This window comes from Cebus imitator, unplaced genomic scaffold (genome assembly GCF_001604975.1).
Source record: "Cebus imitator isolate Cc_AM_T3 unplaced genomic scaffold, Cebus_imitator-1.0 Scaffold11, whole genome shotgun sequence".
Taxonomy (NCBI): Eukaryota; Metazoa; Chordata; class Mammalia; order Primates; family Cebidae; genus Cebus; species Cebus imitator.
In genome coordinates this window covers 6,800,068-6,824,247 of record NW_016107326.1, presented here as the reverse complement: position 1 = coordinate 6,824,247, position 24,180 = coordinate 6,800,068, and the positions used below count along the sequence as shown (strand labels likewise).

Sequence of the window (24,180 nt, the reverse complement as noted above, 5' to 3'; positions counted from 1 at the left end):
TTGAGATGGAGTCTTGCTCTGTTGCCCAGGCTGCAGAGCAGCGGCATGATCTCTACTCACTGCAACCACTGCCTCCCAGGTTCAAGCAATTCCCGTCTCAGCCTTCCGAGTCACTGGGACTACAGGTGTGCACCACCACATCCAGCTAATTTGTGTGTTTTTAGTAGAGACAGGGTTTCACCATGTTGGCCAGGCTGATCTCAAACTCCTGACCTCAGGTGATCTGCCCACTGGGATTACAGGGGTGAGCCACCACCAGATATCTTTTCTATCCTCCAGTAGAGCTCCCACCGGCCTCAGTCAATGTCAGAGAAAACTTCCGACTTCTGCTTGTAGCAGAAAAGTCTTGATGACAACAGACTCTTTCAAATACAGACATGTACAGACAGAAACAATATGTCAGGAGTGACGCGCAGGGAGTAAAGACACCCACTAAGTGTAGGGTGGGAAAAGATGAATATTCAGGGGAAGAAAACATCAGTATTAGAAAATCAGCCAATGTTTAACGATGGAGTGAAAGATGCCTTCACGGGGCTGGCAGGAACCAGGATGACAACAGACCGCACATTGTCATTTTGCCTCACTTTGGATCACAGCCCTGAAATCAAAGGAGAAAGAGAGAGGTGCTGGCTTTTAAGCTAGTTAAAAATTTTAGATGACAAAGAGCTGCTGTTTTCAGATCACTCTTCTTATACAATCAAAGAGACAGCCTATGACACAGGCTGCCAGTCAACCCCTGAAATGAAGAATGACTTGACACCCATCCCAGGGGCCAGCCTGGGTTTCCAAGTGGCTGCTGCTTGGAGAGGTTTGAGGGACACTAGGAGGGCTTGTTCCAAAGAGTTCCATCTGAGATTCAGCCCAGGGTCCAAAGTTCCTCCCAAAGAGATGTCTTCTTTCATTTGCTGACTTATACATTCACTCATTCAACACATAATTATGGGGCAGTTACCACCTGTCAGGACCTGGGTCAGGTGCCAAGATGAGGAGATGAGCAATCCGGAAGGTCTGTGCTCTCAGTGAGCTTCCGTTCTTGCACAGTGCTTCCCAAACTTCAGTGGGCATCAGTGTGCCCTGGAGACTTCCCAACACACAGATGGCAGGGCCCCATCCCCACAGTTTCTGATTCAGTATTGCTGGAACTGGGCCTGAAATTTACATTTCTAATATGTCCCCAAGTGATGCTGCTGCTGCTGGTTCTGCTGAGAGCAAATGTCCTCGTGAAAATAACACCATGAAGAATAGTAGCTTTGAAATAAGGAGGAGGGTGAGGCAGCAAAAAGTCGATCCTTCCAGTTCTGCTACGGGTTGCCCTGCCCCAATGCTTGCAGTACACAAAGCCCAGCCAGTGGCCACCTCTGCCAGATCTTCCTGCCCCTTGGTGGCTTGGATGTGGCTCCAAACATTACTGCCAAGTAATAAGTCAGTGGGCTTCCTGCCTGCCTGTCCCTTCGTGGTCCTGGGAGATCTATTTCCCTTTGTTCTAGGTCATGTCAGGGTGTCAAAAGCCACAGCTTCAATCCTGAGTGTAATACAAGTTTGCCATAAAAATACAAGAGAGGATTCCCGAAGCCACAGAATGAAGGCTTTTACAATATCAATTCAACCCTTGTAAATTTAATCCTGGGTTATTTGTTGCACCAAAATATCTTTACTGTGATGTATTACTTAGTTACTGGGGTTATCACAGCCGTATCCTAAAGTTGCATAGTACATAAAACATTTCAGTTAACAATGCGGGAAGGTTAACTCCCCCAGATAACCTGCAATCACAAGGGCTAGTCCAGATGACATCCCTCTGTCAGCTTCCACGAGCTATTGATGGTTCAATCAGTTTGTTTTGAAGGTAAAGTACAACAAAAGGGCACTAAACTTATTCAGACTGTCAACAGGGGCTATCGGGAATGGGGCTTGCAGGTAAGTAATTCTGGGTGTTTTAAGGCTATTATCAAACAGCAATGGTTGAAGGAAGAGACAGCTACTAATAACACAGAAGGCAGCCATCATAAACCGCTTTATGGCAGAAACCCCCGTCTATAAATCCCGCGACACCCGGAGACAGCTTCAGATTTATAAAACTGCTTGTTAAGCCAGGGTACTGCTTAATGAAAAGAGATCCGTCTAAGTTCTAAGTCTCACGTCCCTAGCTTCAGAGGGCAACTCCAATTTTTCTGACCTTCTCAAGGTGGCTGGGGGAAAGCCCCCAGGGCTGGGGGGTGGTGAGTGGGGGGGGCGATGGTTAGAGTCAGAGGCCCTCTTGGCTGAGATACAGAGGTGGGGTTATCAAGAGGAGGGCAGGGATCCTGGGAAGGTGCTTAAAGATCCATTTGTCTCTGTCTGGAAACAGGTTTCCGAAAACTGAGAGAACAGCACATCCAGCTTTTCAGGTCCTCTTTCTTTTCACATAGAATGTTCCATTTGCTTAAAGGACTCCTCTAAGGAGACAGGAAAAACCCCTAGGAGGAGAAAAGGAACAGGAGAAAGACTTTTTTTCTTTCTCTCCAAAATCAATTTTCTCTGCTCTAGTCCCGACACTGGCATTTTTCATCCAGATCTCAAAGAAAGAGGAGGATGTTCTTTCCTCCTGCCTGTAACTGTTATCCCCGGGACAATGGCTGCTCCCCAGGAACACTGTGCAACCTCAGAAAAGCTCAGATGGGCCTCCATGGTCTGCAAACGGAGTTGGCTACCATGTATTTTCTCTGAGACTCTATTCAAGAAATACCAAGTTTTCAGTTCTTGAGGGAACTGGGCATGGGGTCGTTGGAGTTTTGTTTCGCTTTTAACATTTTCTGCCGTTCATGGCATTCTATGCTTTTTTGCATTATTTCTTGCTGCCTTTTTGCTTCCATCCTTTGGAGGCAGGGAGACATGGTACAAGCTACTGATGCCCTGCCTGGGACTCCTTAAAGCAGCCATGGGTGATCTGTGAGCCATTCTCAATCTTTCACAAAGCTTAACGGGATAGATAAGTCTGCCAACAAAACATCATGCTTCCTCACTGCTGACTAGATTACATTAACTCATTTAGCAACACTGGTTACCTCGTGCTGAGCAGAAACCCTCATAGACAGCTGAATGTATCTGTCTAACAATAATAATAAAGATAGCAATGTCTTACGTGCAGCCTATTTGAGAGACCAAAGCTTTTAAAGTATTAGGGGTAAAAATAAAAAGAGGGGAGGTTTTTGTAACAAAAAGCCTGGGGACTCATAGGGCAGGAAAGAGGCCAGACTCTGAGGGTATCTTGCTCGGTGATCTTGGTTCAGTCTCTGCTGCCTTTCTGAGCCTCAGTTTCTCTATCCATGCAGTGAAGGGGAGGGGCTGAATGATGTCTAAGCTTTCTCCGAATGTTACCTTGCTTGAATTCTACGTGGCCCAAAGCTGACTCGTAATAAATACATCCATATCGTCCTTTCTTGTTATTCCAATTTCCTTCTATAACCACCCCCAACACCTCCAAGAAAATGACAACTGTGAGAAAGTCAATAAAGACCAAAGAGTAATGAACAAACACTGTGAGTGGAATAACTGTAGATGCTCAGAGACATGACAATGATCGCACTCTAATGAGCCGAGGTGAGCTCACCTACAGCATTCAGGAACGCCTGACAACTGGCAAAGGCCAGCTGATTTTCCTCACAGTTCACCGGCAGCATGTTTGAAGTCTCCGTGCAAACAATACACCCACAGGACAGACCAAGGCCCTCTACAGAGGGTAACTGGCAATTACTCTGTGGGCTTCTGTCACTTTGATCTCTGGGTCGTGACCTTTGCTTTCCTGTGATCTTCAAAGCCCAGATTGTAGATTAGCTAGAGAATGCTCGCTGGGTTATGTAAGCCACAAGTTTTACAGCTCCTATTCTGCTGGGAAATGGTGGCAGCCCAGAGCGACCAGACGGCAGAGGGTCCCTCCCTCCTTCCCTTTGACTGAGTGCTGCAGACACTGGGCAGGCCCCAGGGCTGCTCTGTGCAGGGGAACAAAGAAAGGGCCTCACGTTTTAAATAACTGAAAGTTGTAAGGAATACAGAAGGGCCTGCGGGGAGGAGGGAGGAAGGCAAGGCCAACCAGAGACTGGAGTGGCAGGGGGGATGAGCAACAGAGGGTTCAGTGACAGAAGAAGAACTAAGAGACCATGAGACCGACTTCCTTATTTGAAAGGTAACTCCAGACTTCTCTCCCGTTGACCTTCAGTCCATTGTTCTTTCTATAGCAAAAAGAAAAAAAGAATTGCAAGGGAAGACAAGAAATAGGCCATTCTGGGCACCCAACTTTCCCATATTGATTTGTTATTTTGGCTAGTGTTGAAATCCACAAGGGGCACCAGAGTGGTTTCTTAGTTACCACGGTGGTCTCTCTGACCAAGCCTTGCACTGCTGTTCTCTTCCTGCCGGAATCCTGGAGGCTGCTGATTATCACATTCACCTCCATTCAACATTGATCCCAAAATAGCAGCATGGTGTGTACACACCGAAAAGCAGACAGGTTTAAGCTCCTATAATAACAGGGCTGTGGACATTTCTCAGCCATGAACTATGATGAATGGAAAAGAGAAACCCCAGGCATGGTTCTGCTCCTGCCCCAGTGGGGCCAGGGCGCTACTCAGCAACTTGGTAGTATGTTCATGCTCACATATAAGTTTAATGAGCCTGTTTTATGATGGGGATGTGTGCCAAGAAAACCCAACTGGGTGCACAGGGGGTAAGTGAGGAAGTGAAAGGGGTGGATGTAGGAGGAGGGGAGGAAAGACTCCGCAGAAACTCAAGCTCCGTGATGCCATTTCCAATAACTACATAAATCGAGTCACTTCCCATTTCTGGTCCAGTGGCTGGCCACAACGTGACCTAAAACTGAGCTGACCTCTTTGAAATCAACATCTCCCATGGAAACGAAACAACAGACACACTTGTTTTGATGTATGGCTGGGTGACATATTATAAATATTACATCACATAACCACAGAGGATGCCAATCAATAAGAAATTTTTTCAGACAGCACTAAATGAACCATGGGTTCTTGCTTCTGAATACACTCCTTTAAGGCTCCTAGTATTGCTTAAATGATTAATAGAAGACATATTGTCAGAAAATGTACTTAAAGTGAAAAACAGTAAACTGTAGATATATCATTCATTTTTAAGCAATTTTCTAGTGAAAATGTCACATAAATTTACATAGAAGCTCTACTATTAGGCTCTGGGTAACAGCTAGAAGGAAGGAAAACCTCATGCTTTGTGGATAAAGGGCCAGGAAAATGTCTTACCAAAATTAAAAAAAAAAAAAAAAAAAGGCAGCTGCATTGCTTTGTATAAACACAAATGCAACAGGAACTCTAGAATCAAAAGTCACATTGCAAAACCCTAAAATTTCTCAGTGTCAAATGGAGCACAAACTCCAGGAAGGACAAAGCGGATCTGCTTACAAACCAATGAATGGAAGGATATCAAACACATATCTATCTCTTCCATATACAAGTGTAAGCGCTCATCAAACCAACAGTAAAAAATAAAGAGATTAAATGAATAAAAAATTTAAATATGCTAGAGAATCCGCCTACCATTCCACTCTATAGCCAGTTGCTGTGCACTGAATGTGTAACTACATGGAAACATATTCACTGTTCCTTGTACTGTTCTTAGTTCCCATTTCTCCAGTAATGCAAGCATCTTGCCACCCCTGTGGATGACATGAATTTTCTAAGTTAATTTTGACTAGGTATGATTTTGGCTTTGTGTAACCTCTAGAATCTAGCCTCTCATGGCAACTTTGTCATCCGCACACTCACAAACCACCTCTCTAACCCCACACCTCAAATCCTTCCAAGGAAACAGAAATGGAGTGGGGAGGATGGGCTTAGAGGGTAGCCAGGCTAGCTGATGAGATAGACCACACTTGTGGAATCTAGCCCTCCATAAAGATTCATGACCCATAACCAGCACTTGGATGGAGTCTGAATCACAGTCCTTTGCTTAATAGCTGCCTTTCTTGACATCCAAATGAATCTGATTCCAAATGGGCAGAAGGCATCTGAGGTGGCTAAGGGTCCCTGTATCTCGCTATAAGTTCCCAGCTCCTGAGAAGAAAAGGTGGCTTCAAATCACCTCCAGAAAAAAAGAAAAAAAAAAAAAAAAAAGGTACCAAACCTCTTTCTCATATCCGGTACCGCTTGAGGCATTGATGAGGCTTCAAGAGTCAAGACGACTCAGCTCCTACCCACTGGAAGCCATTCTCTAGATGTGGAAATATATGAAGAAATAAGAGAAATACACAAGATAAAATATATAAAATGGTGTGAGACAGTAAAGGAAGAAAAGGAACTGGTTGGGAGCAGAGTGTGTCAGAATGCTAAAGCCAACTGGACATCAGAAACACCTATGGACTGCTGTGTTGTAATTGCCACCAACTGCATCAGAATGCCTTGGAGGACTCAGAGGCTTATCTTTGGTTATGGAATACTGATCTAGACCGTTCTTCCATATTATAGGTCCCACTGGCAAAGTTGGACTCCACATCGGATCTTCTGATCTGACCCTGTATACCTTGGTCTTAGTACTTTTGCTAATCCAATCAGTCACAATAGAAAAAAAAAAATAGTAATTATTTGAGAGCTGATGGTACAGAAAAAGAAAAGAAAAAAATTATATTAGCTTTTCTTTTCCTTTTGCAACCTCATAAGTCCTGTACTTGAGACCAATAATGTGGAACTGGAAACTTCCCTCTCTATCTCTCTCCAGAAAAAATCAACAAAAGCTTGCCTACATGGTTGATTTCACACATAGCTTACTGGACAAATGAATGAATGAACAAGTGTGTAAATGTGTGTACACACATATAATTATATATGTATAAACAAAGACATATATGCATATGCACATATACAAAATTTATTATTTTTAAGAGTTATACACAGAAATCTAAAGAAAAAAGTTATAAAACAAATAAGAATTTCCTAAATCTTGGTTTTCCAAAAATGTTTATTGTTTATGTTCTTAGATGTGCTTGGCCCTTCCAAGACATATCCTAAAATAAGTTGCTTCAAGAAGAAAAAATATGCTAAGTGACTCATTCCCACCTGAAATCAGGCTGCTAAATGCTTCAAAGTTTGTAAAAGTATTACAGAAGCAAATCAAGTTCTAAGTGATTAGGTGACTTGAAAAACAGGGGTTTAGTAATTTGTAAGTATCCAATTGCTAGACTTTAACTGTATTTCTCTTAATAGAAGTTACATTCAAATCTATACCATTATATTCCAAATGAAAACCTTCATGATGGAGAAAGATTTAATATTCTTTTTAAAAGTAGGGTTAGAGCTTTGTTCTAAGATAGGGTAATAACCCTCTTAGATCCCTATAAAATTAATGAAGGCCGGGCACAGTAGCTCACGCCTGTAATCCCAGCACTTTGGGAGGCCGAGGCGGGTGGATTACCTGAGGTCAGGAATTCGAGACCAGTCTAACCAACATGGTGAAACCCCGACTCAAAAAAAAAAAAGAATAAAATTAATGAAGAATTCTAGAAAATGAAGTTAAAGGTACAAAATTCTCCCCCAGATTCTCCCCACATGTAAGTGTTTTTATGTGTGTTTTAATCTATAATGTTCAATAGCCTTTAGTATTTCTTACAGCTTTGCCTTTATACAAAATGAAGGCCCCCAACTACTTTCCTTCATGCATTATGACAGATTTTTATGTAAGTCCAAATAGAACAAGTTCCCCCCAACCCTTATCCTTTTCCCCCAACTCTTCCAAATCTATTTTCCAAGAACCTACCTGACTAATATTTCCTTCCTTCCTTTCTTCCCTCCTTTCTTCCTTCCTTCCTTCCTACATTGATTCAGGTGGGATGTTTAATGACAGCTTATGTCATAATGGAGAGAGAGGCTAGATATATGAAAAGGTCATTAAAGCATTTACAAAACAACAATCAACAATGAGAGCACATACAATTTTAAATGAAGAAGGAAAATTAAGTGAGTTTGGTAAAACAGGTAAGACCAAAAAGACTCTCTAAATGACTTCGGATCGGGGCTTTTAAAGCAGATGGGTGAGAAGCATACAGAAGAATGAAAAGCATCTCTACTTGGAGCCCATCAAAGTGCATGGCTGGGGGACACTGTGGCAGAGCTCTATGGTGGAGAGGTATGGGCCTGTGGGACTTCTTGAAATTGTATATGAGCTCCCTAAATTTTGGTGGGAAGTCATCTCTCTCTGCAAAGTGACTCTGAGACAGACCACAGAAAGATCTTACAACACAGAGCAGGGGTCAGCAAGTGACAGCCCATGTGTCAAATCTGGACTGCCACCTGTTTTATAAATAAAGCTTTACTGGAACAAAGCCATGACCATTTGTTCACAAATTACGTATGGCTACTTCTGCATTATGAAAGCAGAGCTGAGTAGTTGTGACAGAGTCCATATAACTTGCAAAACCTAAATACTTAATATCTGACACATCACAAAAAAAGTAGACAAGGCAATGACTTTTCATCTTTCTTAGTTTTTGTGACCTCAACCAAGGGAGACAATGGCTGTAGGTTACCAAAAGCTAAAAGTTTAACATTGTCATGGGAAGCCCACTGATATTTACCAAACATCTACTATGCACCCCAGAGTACAGTATCATCCCCTAAAGCTTCTATTTTCCCCTTTTCCCACCACGCTCCAACCCCTGGATACTCACCTGTATCTCTTGTAGTCCTCCTCATCCTTTTCCAAGCTGACCAGCTCGTTGGGACAGGCCACATTGCCCAGCAGGCTGAGGTACTCCAGAGCTGGTGTCACTTCTGCCAAGTGATCCAGGAGATATTCCAAATCGGTGATGTGACAAAGGTTAAGGATCTTGGTCCAAAAAGACAAAAGGCTAAGCAAGGAGGATAGGCGGATGAGCCCAGTGTGCCCCTGTGAGACCACGGGGTGAGGACTGAAATAAATTCAGCTGTGGGTATACGGTATTGCTACTTTTCCACTCCCACTCCTGGGAACACAGCCCAACTTTTCGCTGGGCAGGTTAGTCTAAGTCCAGGTCATTTGAGGAAGAATAAATAAACTTGATTGTGTCATCATACTTTTCTTTCATCGTTCTGTTTTTAAAACATGATAAAAGGGAAGATTCCATAGAGTAAAATAGTTTCACAGCATGAATAACCATAAAACTTAATTCTTTTCTAGTAATGAAAACAAGGGACAAGTATGGTGACCCACACCTGTAATCCCAGCACTTTGGGAGGCCCTGGCAGACAGATGAATTGAGGTTAAGAGTTCAACACCAGCCTGGCCAACATGGTGAAATCTTGTCTTTATTAAAAATACAAAAATTAACTGGGCATGATGGTGGGAGCACCTGTAATCCCAGCTATTCAGGAGGCTGAGGCAGGAAAATTATTTGAACCTAGGAGACCAGAGCAAGACTGTTTCAAAGAAACAAAACAAAAAAACAGAAAGTATTTCAGAAGACCTCATTAAAATATATTCTCCTTTCTCTGTTAGTGGGGGAATTAGAGAATGGAAGAGAAAAGTCAGAGGGGGGCATCATGGGGGAGATTATTCCAGGAGCCATCCTCCACTGGGGGGCATCATGGGGGAGATTATTCCAGCAGCCATCCTCCACTGGGACCCACTGTCCAATCACAGCCAAAACAAACAAGGCAAAGGCCATAGATTCACAGAATCACAGGTATTGGAAAGGGTTTAGTGACAGCCTAGTCCTCATACTAACTCCTGGCTTAAGCCACATAGAGATGAGGAGAGCCTACATAAGGTGATTAGATAGGCATGCATGGTTAGGCCATGACTTCCAGGGACACATGAGAGAGGAATTAAGCAGGTCAGCAGATAAAAAGGGGTCCCAGCCAGGAAATGGCAGCAGAGCTACAGGAGCAAAACATACAAGGGTAAATAAAATGCCATATGCAAGAGTCAAAGACTCAGAGTACAGTTCCCAGATGGAGAAGAAGGTAAAAAAAAAAAAAAAAAAAAAAAAAGTGGGGGGATGTTCTTCCTCTGTGAGGTTGTATCTAACCTTGGGATGTGATACACATTTTCTCATACTTCATTTCAACTTGCTACAAAAGCATGAACTCCAGATCCAACCAATGTCTGAATCAGGTCCCTAATATATTTACCAAGTGGTCACCACAACAGAGCACATTCCATTTCTGACAACCATAATGGTTTTTCTTTCCCTTGGAACTGAATCTTTCCCTAACCTCTACTCACTGACCCAATTTAACTGCTTGGGGTCACAAAGAATAAGGCTTCTTCCCTTCCACATGACAAGCCTTCAGATATTTGAAGCTCACATGTCTTCCTTAAACCTTTTATTCTCCAAACTAAGTTCTTTCAAGCATTCTTTACACACATGCTCTGCCACCATCACGTGCAAGGCCAAATGCTGTACACTAGGTGAGTGCAGCAGGAGACAATGAGAAGCAGAGCACAAGCAAGAGAGGGGGAAACTAGCAAAAGAGGGGGGAACTACCAAGGGGGGGAAACTAGCAAAAGAGGGGGGAACTAGTAAGAGAGGGGGAAACTAGAAAAAGGGGGGGAACTAGCAAGAGAGGGAGAAACTAGAAAAAGAAGAAACTAGCAAAAGAAAGTTGTGAGCACACTCATTTGCTGTTGGCTTCAATTCACCAACATCCTCCCTGCTTCCTAAAGACAGAAAAAGGGACATGGAAGTTTGTTGCCAAACTCTCTAATCTTTCACAACATTCAGAGATAGCCAGATAGGAAGGCTCAAATGAAGAGGTGAGAATGGAAGTTCATGCAGAGACTAGAAAGAAGGTCCCACCAGGGGAATGAGGTTGGGAGTACAGAGGGCTGGGTGGCCAGGAATCAAAATCAATGGAGGCAAAATACACTTACTAAAGTTCACTCATCATATTCTCCAGGAAAATTATTTAAATAGAGCCAATTAAAATGACAGTGAACAATTCCAGGGAAAGTTCAGCTTTTCCAGCAGGTTCTATCTTTAAACACTTCAGTCATTGCTACAAAAACAAAAGAAAAAAAAATTCTCTAGTATTGCCATTAGATGTGGGCACAGGTACCTCAGGTGCCCGGTGCTTTCAAGCACCCTCCTCAGAATGTTCTAAGTCCCCCTCCGACACCCAGGACTGGATGGTGTCATTCAGGTAGAATACCTCAGGCCTGGACCTAGACCCAGGCCTGCATGGGCCTCAGTTCCAGGCTTCGTTTCTCCCCTTCATAGTTTGCTCCAACTTTCTAACCCACCCATGCAACCAATCAGATGTTCCAAGGAGCACCAGGACTCATGTCTTTATCAGGTTGTTTTAAAGGCTCAAGGCCAGGCCCTTGTTCCAGGGAGGGCAGCCAGGCAAGCTAACTACTGCTACTGGCCAATACAGTATATCTTTTGTGGGACTGTAAGAGAGTGGGCTACCAGAATGGTGCTGACACACCGACTTGGAGTGATTCTGATTATTTATGTAGACAAGGGCCCTACACGATGGAGGGAAGTCCTCTCTACTGCAGATGGAAAGGTTGGACCTAAACTAACTTTCTTCTTATGAAACATTCCTCAAAGCTTGGCTTTTTTTTCTGTCTACTATATGAAGGTGGGGATATTCAGGAATGGAACCCCAAACTGGCAAGGTTTTTAATTTGAGGAAATATTGGGCAACTGAGTTGGATTGAAATGCCAGTCATTTCTCAGCATGTAGTGATGAGTGAAGGAAGCCTAGCTGGCCACCATCCAGGGAAGTCGGCCTAGATTAAGTTGAGTAAACTTTTACATGTAGATCTACCATGGAGCTCATGTGTCAAGGGCTTCTTGCTTGCATCGGCACCTTCCAAGGCCCTGGGAAATACCCTGGTAATAGGGTCACATGATCATGTTTTTTTTTTTTTTTAATTTGCAAAAGTAGGTTATTTACACTCATCTGTGGAGATCACTGTCTCGCTTCAATAGGACTTCTTTACCACATTTTCCTTTGAGTTGGGTGGCAATGGGAGTATCTATGGGAATCCTGGGGACCCACCTAAGGGACTTTGTGTAGGACTGACATTTAATTTTGATTCACTGGGGATATAGTTACATAATTTGCAGGCACTCTGTGTCTAGTTAAATTATTCCAACAATATCAGTAGCAATGGCTTCCAGTAATACTTTTACTATCCACCATATTAACATAAATATGCAGGGACCAACACAAAACTGATGGCAAAATGATAAACTCATCCATTCAAAGAACACTTAAGATTCAGTTGGCAAGTGTATGTATACATGCACACACATAGACACACACACAACATGAAATGCCCTGAAATCTTTTTATTTTTTATTTTTTTTTGAGACAGAGTCTCACTCTGTAACTCAGGCTGGAGTGTAATGGTGTGATCTAGGCTCACTGCAACTTCTGTCTCCTGAATTCAAGTGATTCTCCTGCCTCAGTCTCCCAAATAGCTGGGATTATAGGTGCGCGCTACCACACCCGGCTAATTTTTGTATTTTTAGTAGAAACAGGGTTTTGCCATGTTGGCCAGGCTGGTCTTGAACTCCTCACCTCTGGTGATCCACCTGCCTCAGCCTCCCAAAGTGCTGGGATTACAGGCATGAGACACTGTGCCTGGCCGAAATGTCCTGAAATCTTATACAGCTCCTACCATATATGAAAGAAATGTGTAAGGGTTTCTCTAAAATGCAATAGTCCTAAAAGTTGTACCAATAACGTAGTGGTAAAACTACCAATAACAAATGGTGAAACTGAAAGAAACATTTCTAAACTATTTTTAAAAATCAGTTTTCAGGCCGGGCTCAGTGGCTCACGCCTGTAATCCCAGCACTCTGGGAGGCCGAGGCGGGTAGATCATGAGATCAAGAGATCGAGACCATCCTCGCCAACATGATGAAACCCCGTCTCTACTAAAAAAATACAAAAATTAGCTGGGCATGGTGGTGTGCACCTGTAGTCCCAGCTAGTCGGTAGGCTGAGGCAGGAGACTTGCTTGAATCCTGGAGGTTGCAGTGAGCTGAGATCGTGCCACTGCACTCCAGCCTGGAGCCTGGTGACAGAACGAGACTCTGTCTCAAAAAAAAAAATTAAAAAAATATATCAGTTTTCAATCAACCATGCTAAAAGAGGGAATGATCTATTCTCTCTACAGAAAAATTGTAAAATTTAACCAAATAATGAAGCTATGAGAGACTTTGTAGAAAAAAGTAGGAAAAAAAGTTTCTCTAGAGGCATATCTAGTATAAAGATTTAGGTATTTTGACATTTGTGGAGTTTATCATTATTTAAAATTTTTCAGTATTTGGAATTTCAAAATTTCCTCTGATACCATTCTATTCCAAATAAACATTCACTTCATACCTAATTTTGCATTCCTAATTATATAGTCTTTGTCTTTAAGAGGGCTCTCTCTAATTACAGAGGTTTCATACTCCCTGAAACCTGGATCTGCCCCTAGGCAGGAGGCCATGAAGAAGTGGATTATTTGAATGCCCTGATCATAAGACTTTCTTGAGCAAGGGGTCTGCAAGTTCCAAGAACCTTCAGCCATTCTTTGCCAATGAATCCAAGAAATTTCTAAGAGCCTGCCTATCTTTGGGTATTTTATATGGTAGAAGCTCCAGCTTCCTATATAAATGATACATTTGGCTGAGTCAGGTGGTCCCCCCCAAATCCACACCAGGCAGGAAGCACTAGCACCTCCTCCTTGCATGCTCTAGACTAGCCCTTCACCTTGATGTTGATAGCACCACCAGAGGATAAAACATGAGAAGATGTTTTAATTGGTTTCTTCGTCTCCTGGGTCAGTAATGACTAACATAGCCTTGTTTTGCCTTTGAAGTCCAAGATAGAACTTGTCACATTTCTTTTTTGTCAAGTTGCATAGAAAATTGACCAGAGGCAGTCCGTGGAAGAAACTTGGTGTCCCTGGCTAATCAAGACCACTGCAGTGGGGATCATTTCAGGGATTCTCCTAAGGGTACCTTTTTTAAAAATGTGAAGCTACCTGGCACAGTTTCAACTCTCTCCAGCTGGGTTCCCAGCACACACCTGGTTTCCCTCATCAAGTCTTCTCCGGGGTACTTAGCGTTGAGATTTTTTTCAGTGTTGTCTGCAGAAAGTTGCCATCACAGAGCCCAGCTGTCATGGGGAGGCTTGCCAAGGGAGATTTTCTGCAGAGGGCTCAAGATCAAAGCAGTATCTTGCCTTGAAAATTTGGAGCATGAGGGAGGAGGGAAGCCTCCTGGTGTGTGTCCAGTTGCACAGGTCTGAAGCTGTCTCCCAGGTGAGAATGGACACATCCCTCCCTCTGGGCTCAGCTGTGGGTCAAAGGGCAGTCTCTATAACTGCTGGGATGATTTTAACCACAGCTAATCCTCATACGGGTTTTCAAATGCTAAATATACAGCATAATGACATCTCATTTTCATTCACATATACGCAAGTGAATGAAAATGAAATTTATCGTATCCAAATAACAATTAAGGAAACGGGTTAATGGTCACACAGCCAGTATGTGGCAGAGTCTAAATTCAAACATAGGTCCCAAAGAAACTGCATTTCTAGAGGAAAAAGTGACTCATAATTTCCTAACACAAAAGCGAAATTTAAAACGCTAGAAAATGAGGGGTCTTACGTGTTTCTCTGGGAGAGCACAGCTGCCATCATCGGGCTGTGCACTGTACCTCAGATCCTTCCTTCCAGTTTGGGCTGCTTCTTTTGAAGCATCAAGGCATTAGCTAACAGCAAAATATGCCTAGAAATTGTAAAGTCTTTAACAAAGTGATTTCCCATTTATTATACCATTTAAATCTCTCGACAATATGCGGAAGTGTATGTTACCCGTTTTACAAAGAATCTGAGGCCACTGACAAGGTACAGAGATTTTTCTAAGATGACACAGTAAAACTTTAAGATGACACAGCAAATCTTTTCTAAGATGGCACAGCAAATGGCTGTGAACTGCAGTCCCCGCTCTGACTCGCTGGAGTGGTCTCTGGGCCATATCCCAGCTGTGTAACACGTAGCCCCACCCGTTTCCTACTGGTATTATCATTCAAGCTCATTGGTTCTTCAGTACATGTGCTCAAGCAAATAGGGGCTTATGTCCCCACCACACACCCCAAAAGGAAAGTCGGGGAGAATCACTGGTATAAAGGTTAAGTATCTATATTTTCCCGAATTTTCAGTTGGTTAACTGTACTTGGGGCTGAGTATTCAAATATGATATGACTGAGACCATTACCAAATATCCCACCCCTCCCGGTGGAAGGGTCGGGGATGGCGTATGCATGCTCATGGATGGGTGAGAGAGAGAGAGAGAAAGAGAGTGTGAGAGCAGTGGGGAAGGGGTTCAAGTCCATAGCCAGTGACTACCTGGCCAGTCTCAATGAACCAAAGAAGGAAAATAAGATCCCTACAAACCAAGAGATGAGGAGGTAATTTCAGACAACCAGGCTTTCAGATACACCAGACCAGGACACCAACACAGTGAGACAAAGCGCTGGTGGAAAAAGATGGGAGGTCCAGCAGGGGGTATGCATATGGCAGGGAGGCACTGACTGATGAACACGGAGGAAATTTTCCAGATGCTGAGTCTGGGCCCTGGAATCCGTTTTATGAGCAGACTCCTGGCAGTTCTCAGCTGGGAGGAGGACCTTGCAGAGGCAGGCCCAGGACGCTGACTCCTCCGTATCTTGGTTCCTCTCCTTGTGCAATGATTGTCGGTCCTTTGTGTTTCGGAGTCTGGAGCTGGGAATCAGCATACCTGGGTTCTAGACTGAGCCCCAGCACTGACAATCTATGTGACTTCAGAAAGCTCATCTACTCCTAGTTTTTCCATAAAAATGAGAAGTATTCACCAGCAGTACCCAACTCACAGAATGGCATTGGGGCAATATTAAATTATGCAAGTCAAAGAAGCATTCTACCCTCAGAAGTATGTCTGTACTCTGGCCTTGGTTATAATGTGGCCCAACTCAAACCAGATGAGCTTACACAATTCTCTAGGAAAATAATGATAGTATTAACCCTTACATAGCACTTACTATGTTACTAGAACCTAACATGTCTGAGGTACTCAGAATAATCCTCAAAACAACCTACGGGATGGGTACTACCATTGTCCGCATTTTCAAAGGAACCCAAAATGTAGAGATGTTAAGTGACTTGCCCAAGATCATGCAGAAAAGTGGCAGGTTTGGGGTAGAAGCTCAGGAAGTCTGCCTTCAGAGCCTGTTGTTCTTAACCACTATGTGATAGTCCCTCTTGCTAAAGGAATAAAGAAGCCAATGACCCGAGTTTCCAGGGTCTAGTAACCTACAGCATTAGTATAGGCACACTTAACTGTGAGTCAAGCCAAAGTGGAAAAATCTAGATTTTACATAGCAGGTGGGGTGAATAACCATTCTCACATATGCCAAAAAACAAACCAAAAAATAAATCAATAAATAAAGCAAAATTCACAAAATAAATCAAGATAAAATCTCATTTGGCAGCAAGCTTCGTAATATGTTTAAAGATTCGATTTACACAAAAGAGCTAATACATTTTCAGGAGGTCAATAGTTACTTGTTTCTAGGGCTCCCTTTATCACAAATATGAAGTAAAATCTTAAGGAGACAAGAGGCCAATGCCAAGGTCCCCTGGATAAAGAGATGTTTACAGAAATGAATTATGCCTCTGCAAACGCACACCCTGTGCAGTCCCCTCCCACATTTGTTCTACAGTTGTTATGTGACTTGCTTTGGTCATGGGATATTAACATACATTGTATAAGGTGAACTTGAAAACTACTTGTACAATGGGGCTTGTGCTGTTAGAATACTCCTCCCATGTGAAGTGCCTTATGCTAGCCTGTTTGAGACACGTAGTTTAGCCAACACCCAGCACTAACTTCCAGACATACGAATGAGGCCATCTTACACCATCTAGCCCAAGCTGAGCCTGCAGGGAGATGTGGCTGCATGAGTGGTCCAGGGTAGGACCAGCAAAAGAACCATCCTGCTGAGCCCTGGCCAAACATCTGATCCAAAGAATTGTAAATAGTTGCTGTTTTAAGCCACTAAGTCTTGGGGTGGATTATTATGCGGCAAAAGCTAATGTAAAGAGCCCACATCTAAGGCATTTCATGGGGTAGTAATAACAATATGGAACCTAGAAATTGTTGGAAAGCCTGCAACATTCTCACAGGTAGAAGAGTCAGTTGGCTGAAAAAGTGGAGTCAGGAGTATGGGTTGAGAAGATGGCATGTGTTGCCTGGTGTTACCTACCTTTCTCTGTGACTTCTGAGTCAAGCAGATGCCGAAGTCGATCTTCATAATCACATTAGTAGACCAAAGGAGAAAAAAGGAAAGAAGTCTATTCAGAGTATTCACTGGTAAGAAAACGTGTACAACAGCCTGGTGATATCACCTTTCAGGTTTACAGCCACAGTGTCTTTCGCTTCAGTTCCTCCTAGGCCATTACCATTACTCCCTTAACATTACTGCTACAGATTGGAGAAGCAGATGCACAGAACAGGGAAAGGACTCAACCAAAGACAAAGAAAACCTCTCAACACTCCAAAGCCAAGAGGCCTGCCTATCTCCAGTGACAGCAATATTGGGAATAAAACTATCATTCAGTCCATTGTATTTCTTTAAAAATGAGAAACAGAAGCTCACAGAAGATAACATGTCCAATGCCACACTGCTAAATATGATTAACCTAGCCATGAACCAAAGTCCGTGGACTCTAATATTCTACAGAGACCTGGGACATAGGACATAGGCAAACATATCATCTAAATTCTAGTCTAAAAATCCTTCTGTCCTTGATTGATTTGAGAATATTGGCCAGCTGATCATCTAAGACAGCCTAGAAAGCCATAAGACACATTGACTACAATAATTTTTCAAACAGTGATTGGGAAACTTGGTTGACTAATGGATAGAAGAGGGGAAAATCCACCAAAATTTCATTGTGATAAAGACTGTGAATTTACTTGTAGGCTTTCCCCTTTTACTTCTATCAAAGTGCCAATTAATAGTGACCACAGGAGCATATTTATAATACTATGGTCTGAACGTTTATGTCTCCCCTCAAATTCCTGTGTTGAAATTCTAATCCCCAAAGCGATGGTATGTGGAGATGAGGCCTTTAGGAGGTAATTAGGTTATGAGGGTAGATCCCTCCGATGAGATTATTGCCCCTATAAGAAGAGACTTGAAAGAGCTTGCTTTCTCTCTCTGGTACATGATGATACAGTGAGAAAGTATCTTCACCGAGAACCCAACCATGCTGGAATTCTGATCTCAAACCTCCAGCCTCCAGACTGTGAGAAATAAATGTTTGTTGTTTAACCCACCTCATGGATGGTATTGTGCCACACCAGCAAGAGCTGACCAAGACAATATCTTAGAGGACAAAGAAAACATTAACTTTTGGCTCAAAGTATAAACAGTAGCCAATAAATAGTTCTGCAAATCCCTCTCAAATCCTAGCATATGAATATGTGCTAAACCTTATATGTATATGTGATTTTATTTTATACTCTAGAGGAAAATGCCCTGGTTCCTTTTCTATTTCCAACTTATTGTATGAATGTGAACAAGTGATTTAACCACTCCGGGTCTCAGACATTCCATCAACAAAACAAAGCCACTGGACTACCGACTCTGAAGCAACACAGTAGAATGCGGACATTGGACTTTGGACACTACACAGTTGACGGTGAATCATCCGGGACCTAGCATCTTGTTAATGTCTGGCCGTCTGCCTACACCTCACCTCTTTCCAAGTCCAGATAAATGGAAAAGACACACCGTTCTCACAGGGCTTGGTAGGAATGAATAACAACACACGTAAAGAACCCAGCACCATGCCTCATTCCTGGGAGTGCTCAATAAAAAACAGCTAATGATAATGATGCATTCATCCCACAAATATTTATTGAGCTAGCACTTGGTGCCAGGCACTATCCTTTGTGTGAAGGACAGAGGAGTTAACCAAACTGAGGAAACTCCCTATCCCATCTAGCTGGCATTCTAGTGCCTGGTAATCCACTACACTAACAGTGCAGGAGCTACAGGCCTTAGGTGCAGCCAGGGTTCCTTGATTCTATCCCCACTACTGAATCCGGAGCAGTCAATCCCTGGAAACCTCACCCTAGGTTAGGTTAGGTTCTTGCCTCCGTAGGGGAGGCCATACACTGTCATGGGTCCTCTAGGCCTCTCTCTTCACCAGCCCAGCATGGCATCCACCAGTGAGGGCATAGCCAGGCCTGGGCTTCACACGTCTCTGCCACCTTAGCTCCTTTCCCTCGCCAGAAATGTTCCCCAAGCCTGCAGGAGGAGAGCCTTCCAGAAACCTGGGAGGAGACAGAGCTTGCTTGGCGGCATTACCGGGGACTTCCCACCAGAGGTCGCCCTCTCACACAAGCCCAAGCAAACAGACCTGGCTTCACCGCCTCTGCAGCGGTGACATTATTTTCTTTCTCTATTTTTATCTATTAAAAAGATTTCTTCACAGCCATAACTTAGATCTCTACACTGAAATGGAGCAACAGGAAGATATAATGGTGCGTTTCATTTATGAATGACCTATAATAAATTACTCTGAAGTGTCCCGAGTGCCAGAAGACAGAACGCTTTGTCTGCCCAGGGACTGTATTTCACATACTTTAATTTAGCTGACACATAAAACTCATTTGACATTTTGCAGGTATTTGTGCAGGGCGGGGTGGGGGGACGACTGTGCGGCTGGGTGGGGAGTGGGGGCCGCAGGCAGGGGAAAGGATATTCGGTTCTTGTTGAGGGTTAAGGTATGCAGGCTGGGTAACCCTGGCAACACGAGGTCGTCCCCCAGCTGATTGTTGTCCAAGATGAGTTCCTCCAGGCTCCTGAATGCGCTCAGTCCTTCCAGTGACCTGCAATGACAAAGGCAACAGGAAAAATGATCCTGCACTAAATCAGGGAGGCCATTATGAACCGAAATAAATATTTTAACCTTCCCTTTCAGGACTGGGAATAGTTTGGGCTTGGTGCCTGTCAGCAAAGTGAATGACAAGAATTAGTAGCAGGAGTCAGGGCGGGGGCGGCGGGGAGAAGGGGGCGCTAGCACCCACCGCATCCTTCACGCATTGCCAACATGAAGGATGAGGGTCACTTAGTGAGTAGCCAGGATCCAAAACAAAGGGCTTCAGATACGGCCTGCAGGATAAATTTGTCAATGTCTTGTGCCTTCAGGCACCCAGCCTCGGCTGACCCTAACCTCCATTCCCAAGATAAATAACTCTGTCACAGTTCACCTTCATTCCCTGGACACAAATTCAAGTTGTCATCCATCATTCCTGCCCAGAAATATCATACCCTCTTACAATAATAAATATAACTTCAAGTATCATTTCTTAGCGGTTCTCCTCTGTACAGTCGTGGGGGAAACGGCACGGAAGGCTCCCTTTCTCTCCGTTCACATCCTTTGACTTTTTTTTTTCTTTGCCTTTTTTCTTTACTAATCACTTAATTTGCTTCTGCCCAGCATCTCGGTGGCTGCCCAAAAGGCAAGACATCTGTGGAATTACATAATCACTCTGGCCTGAGAGGGCTTTTTCTTTTATTATTTCTTTTTATTTGTTTTTGCTGCGGGTGGGGAAACAGGAGTTGTGGGGAATAGCTGCTTCAAAGCTCCTGGCTTGAAGTTACTGTTTTAATTTATGGAAAGTGGATTTCTCACTTAATTTTTGAAAGAAGTGTAGAGTGCAACCCTGTAGATGTTGAGACAGTAAATAAAAAGGTAACTGAAAGAATTAAGTACCTGATTCCAGGAAAAAAAAAAAATAGCAGAAAGGGAAAAATAGCCTTGCTTATACACATCGCTGAAAGTTAACTCTTAATTTTATGGGCTCTCATGAGTGTTGGGGGTGGAGGTGACACTGGGCAGTTTTGCACAAGTGCTTGCTGTGCGTACACAGACATTAATTAAAGCAGGCTGGCCAGCGGAGGGGCTTACATGGAGACACAGACTCCCGGCTGGTTCACCTGCCAGACCCGAGAGATATGCTGAGCCTGCGCAGGCTGACAGCTGAGCTACAATGTGGACTGGAGGGAGCCTCGTATGGGATGCCTGGCTAGTCTATAAAATGTGACGAATCAGGGAGATGCCGTCCACACTATTTATTCATTTACTGATACAGCTTCCATTAGAGCCCCGTGTGCTTCGTGTGCAACGTCCGCACATCTGCTGTGAGTGTGAACTTCAGCACCAGAGCTTTCCCAAGGTATCCACTGCTCCCTTGTGGGATCTCTGCCAAGAGGACTCCGAAATGCGGAGTCAATACTTGCAAGGTGTAAAACGTGTTGTAAGTAATTAAATCTGTAGATTCCACTGGGCCCAGAGCTCTGCCTGCACGTTCCATTCCTGTCAGACCTCAGGGTGGTCCCACCCAGGACTCGCCGAGCAGAACACGCCTGCTCCTCCAACCAACACTACCAGCCCCGCCACCCGAGGACACATTTTGGAGTAGGGGTCCGGAGATCACCGGGTTTCATTTCCTCCTCCTTTCTCTTTTTCCTCATGTTCCTAGAGGCAAAACACAACTTATGAGGATAATTGCTTGAAGGACTAGATATCCATCGATCCTGAGGTGATGATTACACATTGCATGCCTGTATCAAAATGTCTCATGTGACCCATAAATATATACACCTGCTATGTACCCACAAAAAACAAAAACAACAAAATAAAATAAAAACCCACAACTTACACACATCTAGGCAGGAAGGTTTGGGACTTTCCCTCTGCTCCTCCATTTCCTGTTGTGTGAATATAGGCGTGTCAATAGCCCATCTCAACTCTCCTGTTCTGTGTTCCTTCCAGCTCACAGGATCTTGTAGAGAATAAGTGAAGGACCACTAACTAGTTACTAGCATGTTTGTTTTTTCTGTTCCTTCCTCCTTTTATTCACTGTTTTTGTTTTGTTTTGTTTTGTTTTCCCTGAAGTCCTGACCCTGCGGATGTGTCTGGAACGCAGGGGACGGGCCATGAACAAACCCACGGAGGAGGCATACAGCAAGTCAGGCTTCTGCCGGGAACTTCTGGGCTCCTCTGAAGTCCCTTCCTCCACTAGGAGTTAGTGAGCGATGTGCCAAAAGGATTTTCAGAACTGTGCCCCTTTACCTCAAGGAGGGGTGAAGCCACTTCCCCTTAGGGAGCTTTAGGGTGGCGAATAAGTCCTTTGTGCACAAACATCAGCTGGGCTCTGCTCAAATACACATTGCTCCTGAGTTATGTTATGCAAATATTAGACTCTTCTGATGAGAATCAGCAAATGGTTGGCGACTGGCAAGCAGAAGACAGCTCCTTTCCAAGAGTGCTTCAGGGGGACATAAAGCAAAATGACACAGCATGAAGAGGGGGAGCGCTCAGGAGCACCAAGGCAATGTCCACCCCCACCCAGACAGCCTTTCTCCCCCTGCAGTGTGGGTTCTGGGGCAGAACTCCACACGAGAGTGAGACCTCCCAGAAGAGCTGGGAAGATCAGTCTCCAATCCCCTGTCACCTGTCTGGTTTTGAGACTCTTTCTGCCGTGTGACATTATTAGCTGCTCAGTAAAAAGAGAACCATATTACATGGGTGACTGCTAATGAATAAAGCCCTGTTTTCATGTTATCAGCGTGCTGTCCTCCTGGGGATTTAAGCAGCTAGATCCAGAGCTGAGGGCTGGGGCACCCGAGGCAGGGGACGGAGAGCATGGTGAATGGGGGTACTGGGGAGGACAGGTTTTGGGGGTATCAGCTGGCATGTGGACGACAACACATATACACCTGAAGGCAGGTGTTTTTACCTTTTACTTTACTTTTATCTTTTACTGTTATTTTTACTGCTATTTTCTAGGGAGGAATAGGAGAAAATATTTGTGTGTAGATCTAGTTAATTCCCCTAGATGCCAGATGCCTGCAAATACGTGCTGTTAAATAAAATGACAATTTGTCTGCTATCACCTTGTGTGTGGACAGCAAAATGCACCCCAAAACCAGATCCCCAGCGGAGAGGCCAACTGTCAGTCCAGCATCACTCGCCAGCTTCCTAGAGTACTGTGATGTCTGAGGTGTGGGCTGGGGGCTGATAGGAGAGGGCAAGGTTTCACCCAGGACCTGGGGGGCTGATAGGAGAGGGCAAGGTTTCACCCAGGACCTGGGGGGCTGATAGGAGAGGGCAAGGTTTCACCCAGGACCTAGGCACAGACAGCTGGAGGGAGATTGTCCAGGTCTGGATTGTTCTGGAAACCTAAGTAGTACCCGCCCTCCCCCACCACCCCCGGAGGGTGCCTGCCTCCCACACCACCAGCAGCAATGCAGCCAGGAACTCATGCACAGGTACCATCCTCTTACCTCCTTCCCTCACTCCCAGGGCTCTGCCTGGGCTCCCCCAGGAGCTGCAGCGGCTGCTGGGAGCATGCCAGTGCCTTTTCCAAAGTCACATCAAAATGACAAAACATCACAACGCATTGGGCTCCAGTGGATTCAAACTGAGAGAACTTTTAAGTTTCCACTGTAATTAACCCTATCCTCGTTAAGATAATTATGATCAAGCTTCCTGTCAGAGTTAATATCCCAGCATCATCGCCTGTGGCTCACACTCTGCCCTCATTAGCTTATGGAAACAGCAGCGCTGAACAGGCGTGCAGCCCTGCCCAGACCAGGCCAGTGGCTGGCAAGGAGGGGCCTCGGGTGGGGGGCCAGGGGCCCCACAGAAGGGCTGCCCATTAAGCCCCAGTCCCTTCTGCTCCTGGGTGGGCACAAATCAGTGAACTTCATCCTTTCCCAGCAAATGAGTCACTCAACAGAAGGGAGGGGAAAAGCCAGGGCCCAAGGCCCAGGTTGGGCTGGTCGGCTTGAGCAGGAGTTTCTGGTTTGTAGCCACTCTTCCCTGCCCCTTGCCCAGCCAAAAACCAGCTAGAATATTGTACATAAAAACCACCAGACGGCTGGGCGCAGTGGCTCAAGCCTGTAATCCCAGCACTTTGGGAGGCTGAGGCGGATGGATCACAAGGTCAAGAGATCGAGACCATCCTGGTCAACATGGTGAAACTCCGTCTTTACTAAAACTACAAAACATCAGCTGAGCATGGTGGCGCGTGCCTGTAATCCCAGCTACTCAGGAGGTTGAGGCAGGAGAATTGCCTGAACCCAGGAGGCAGAGGTTGCGGTGAGCCGAGATCGTGCCA

General features: G+C 44.4%; 1 protein-coding gene across 4 annotated transcripts in view; it reads right to left on the bottom strand.

Annotated features, from left to right (window-relative positions):
* Nucleotides 1-24,180, bottom strand: part of LRMDA (leucine rich melanocyte differentiation associated) — a 1,125,425-nt gene that overhangs the window by 496,311 nt on the left and 604,934 nt on the right. For all 4 annotated transcript variants that reach the window (XM_017548706.2, XM_017548700.2, XM_037727249.1 and 1 more), the window contains 2 exons: nt 19,755-19,881; nt 8,681-8,820 (listed from right to left, as the gene is read on the bottom strand). In XM_017548706.2, coding sequence (XP_017404195.1) covers nt 8,681-8,820; nt 19,755-19,881 — 267 coding nt within the window. The remainder of the gene's footprint in view (nt 1-8,680; nt 8,821-19,754; nt 19,882-24,180) is intronic.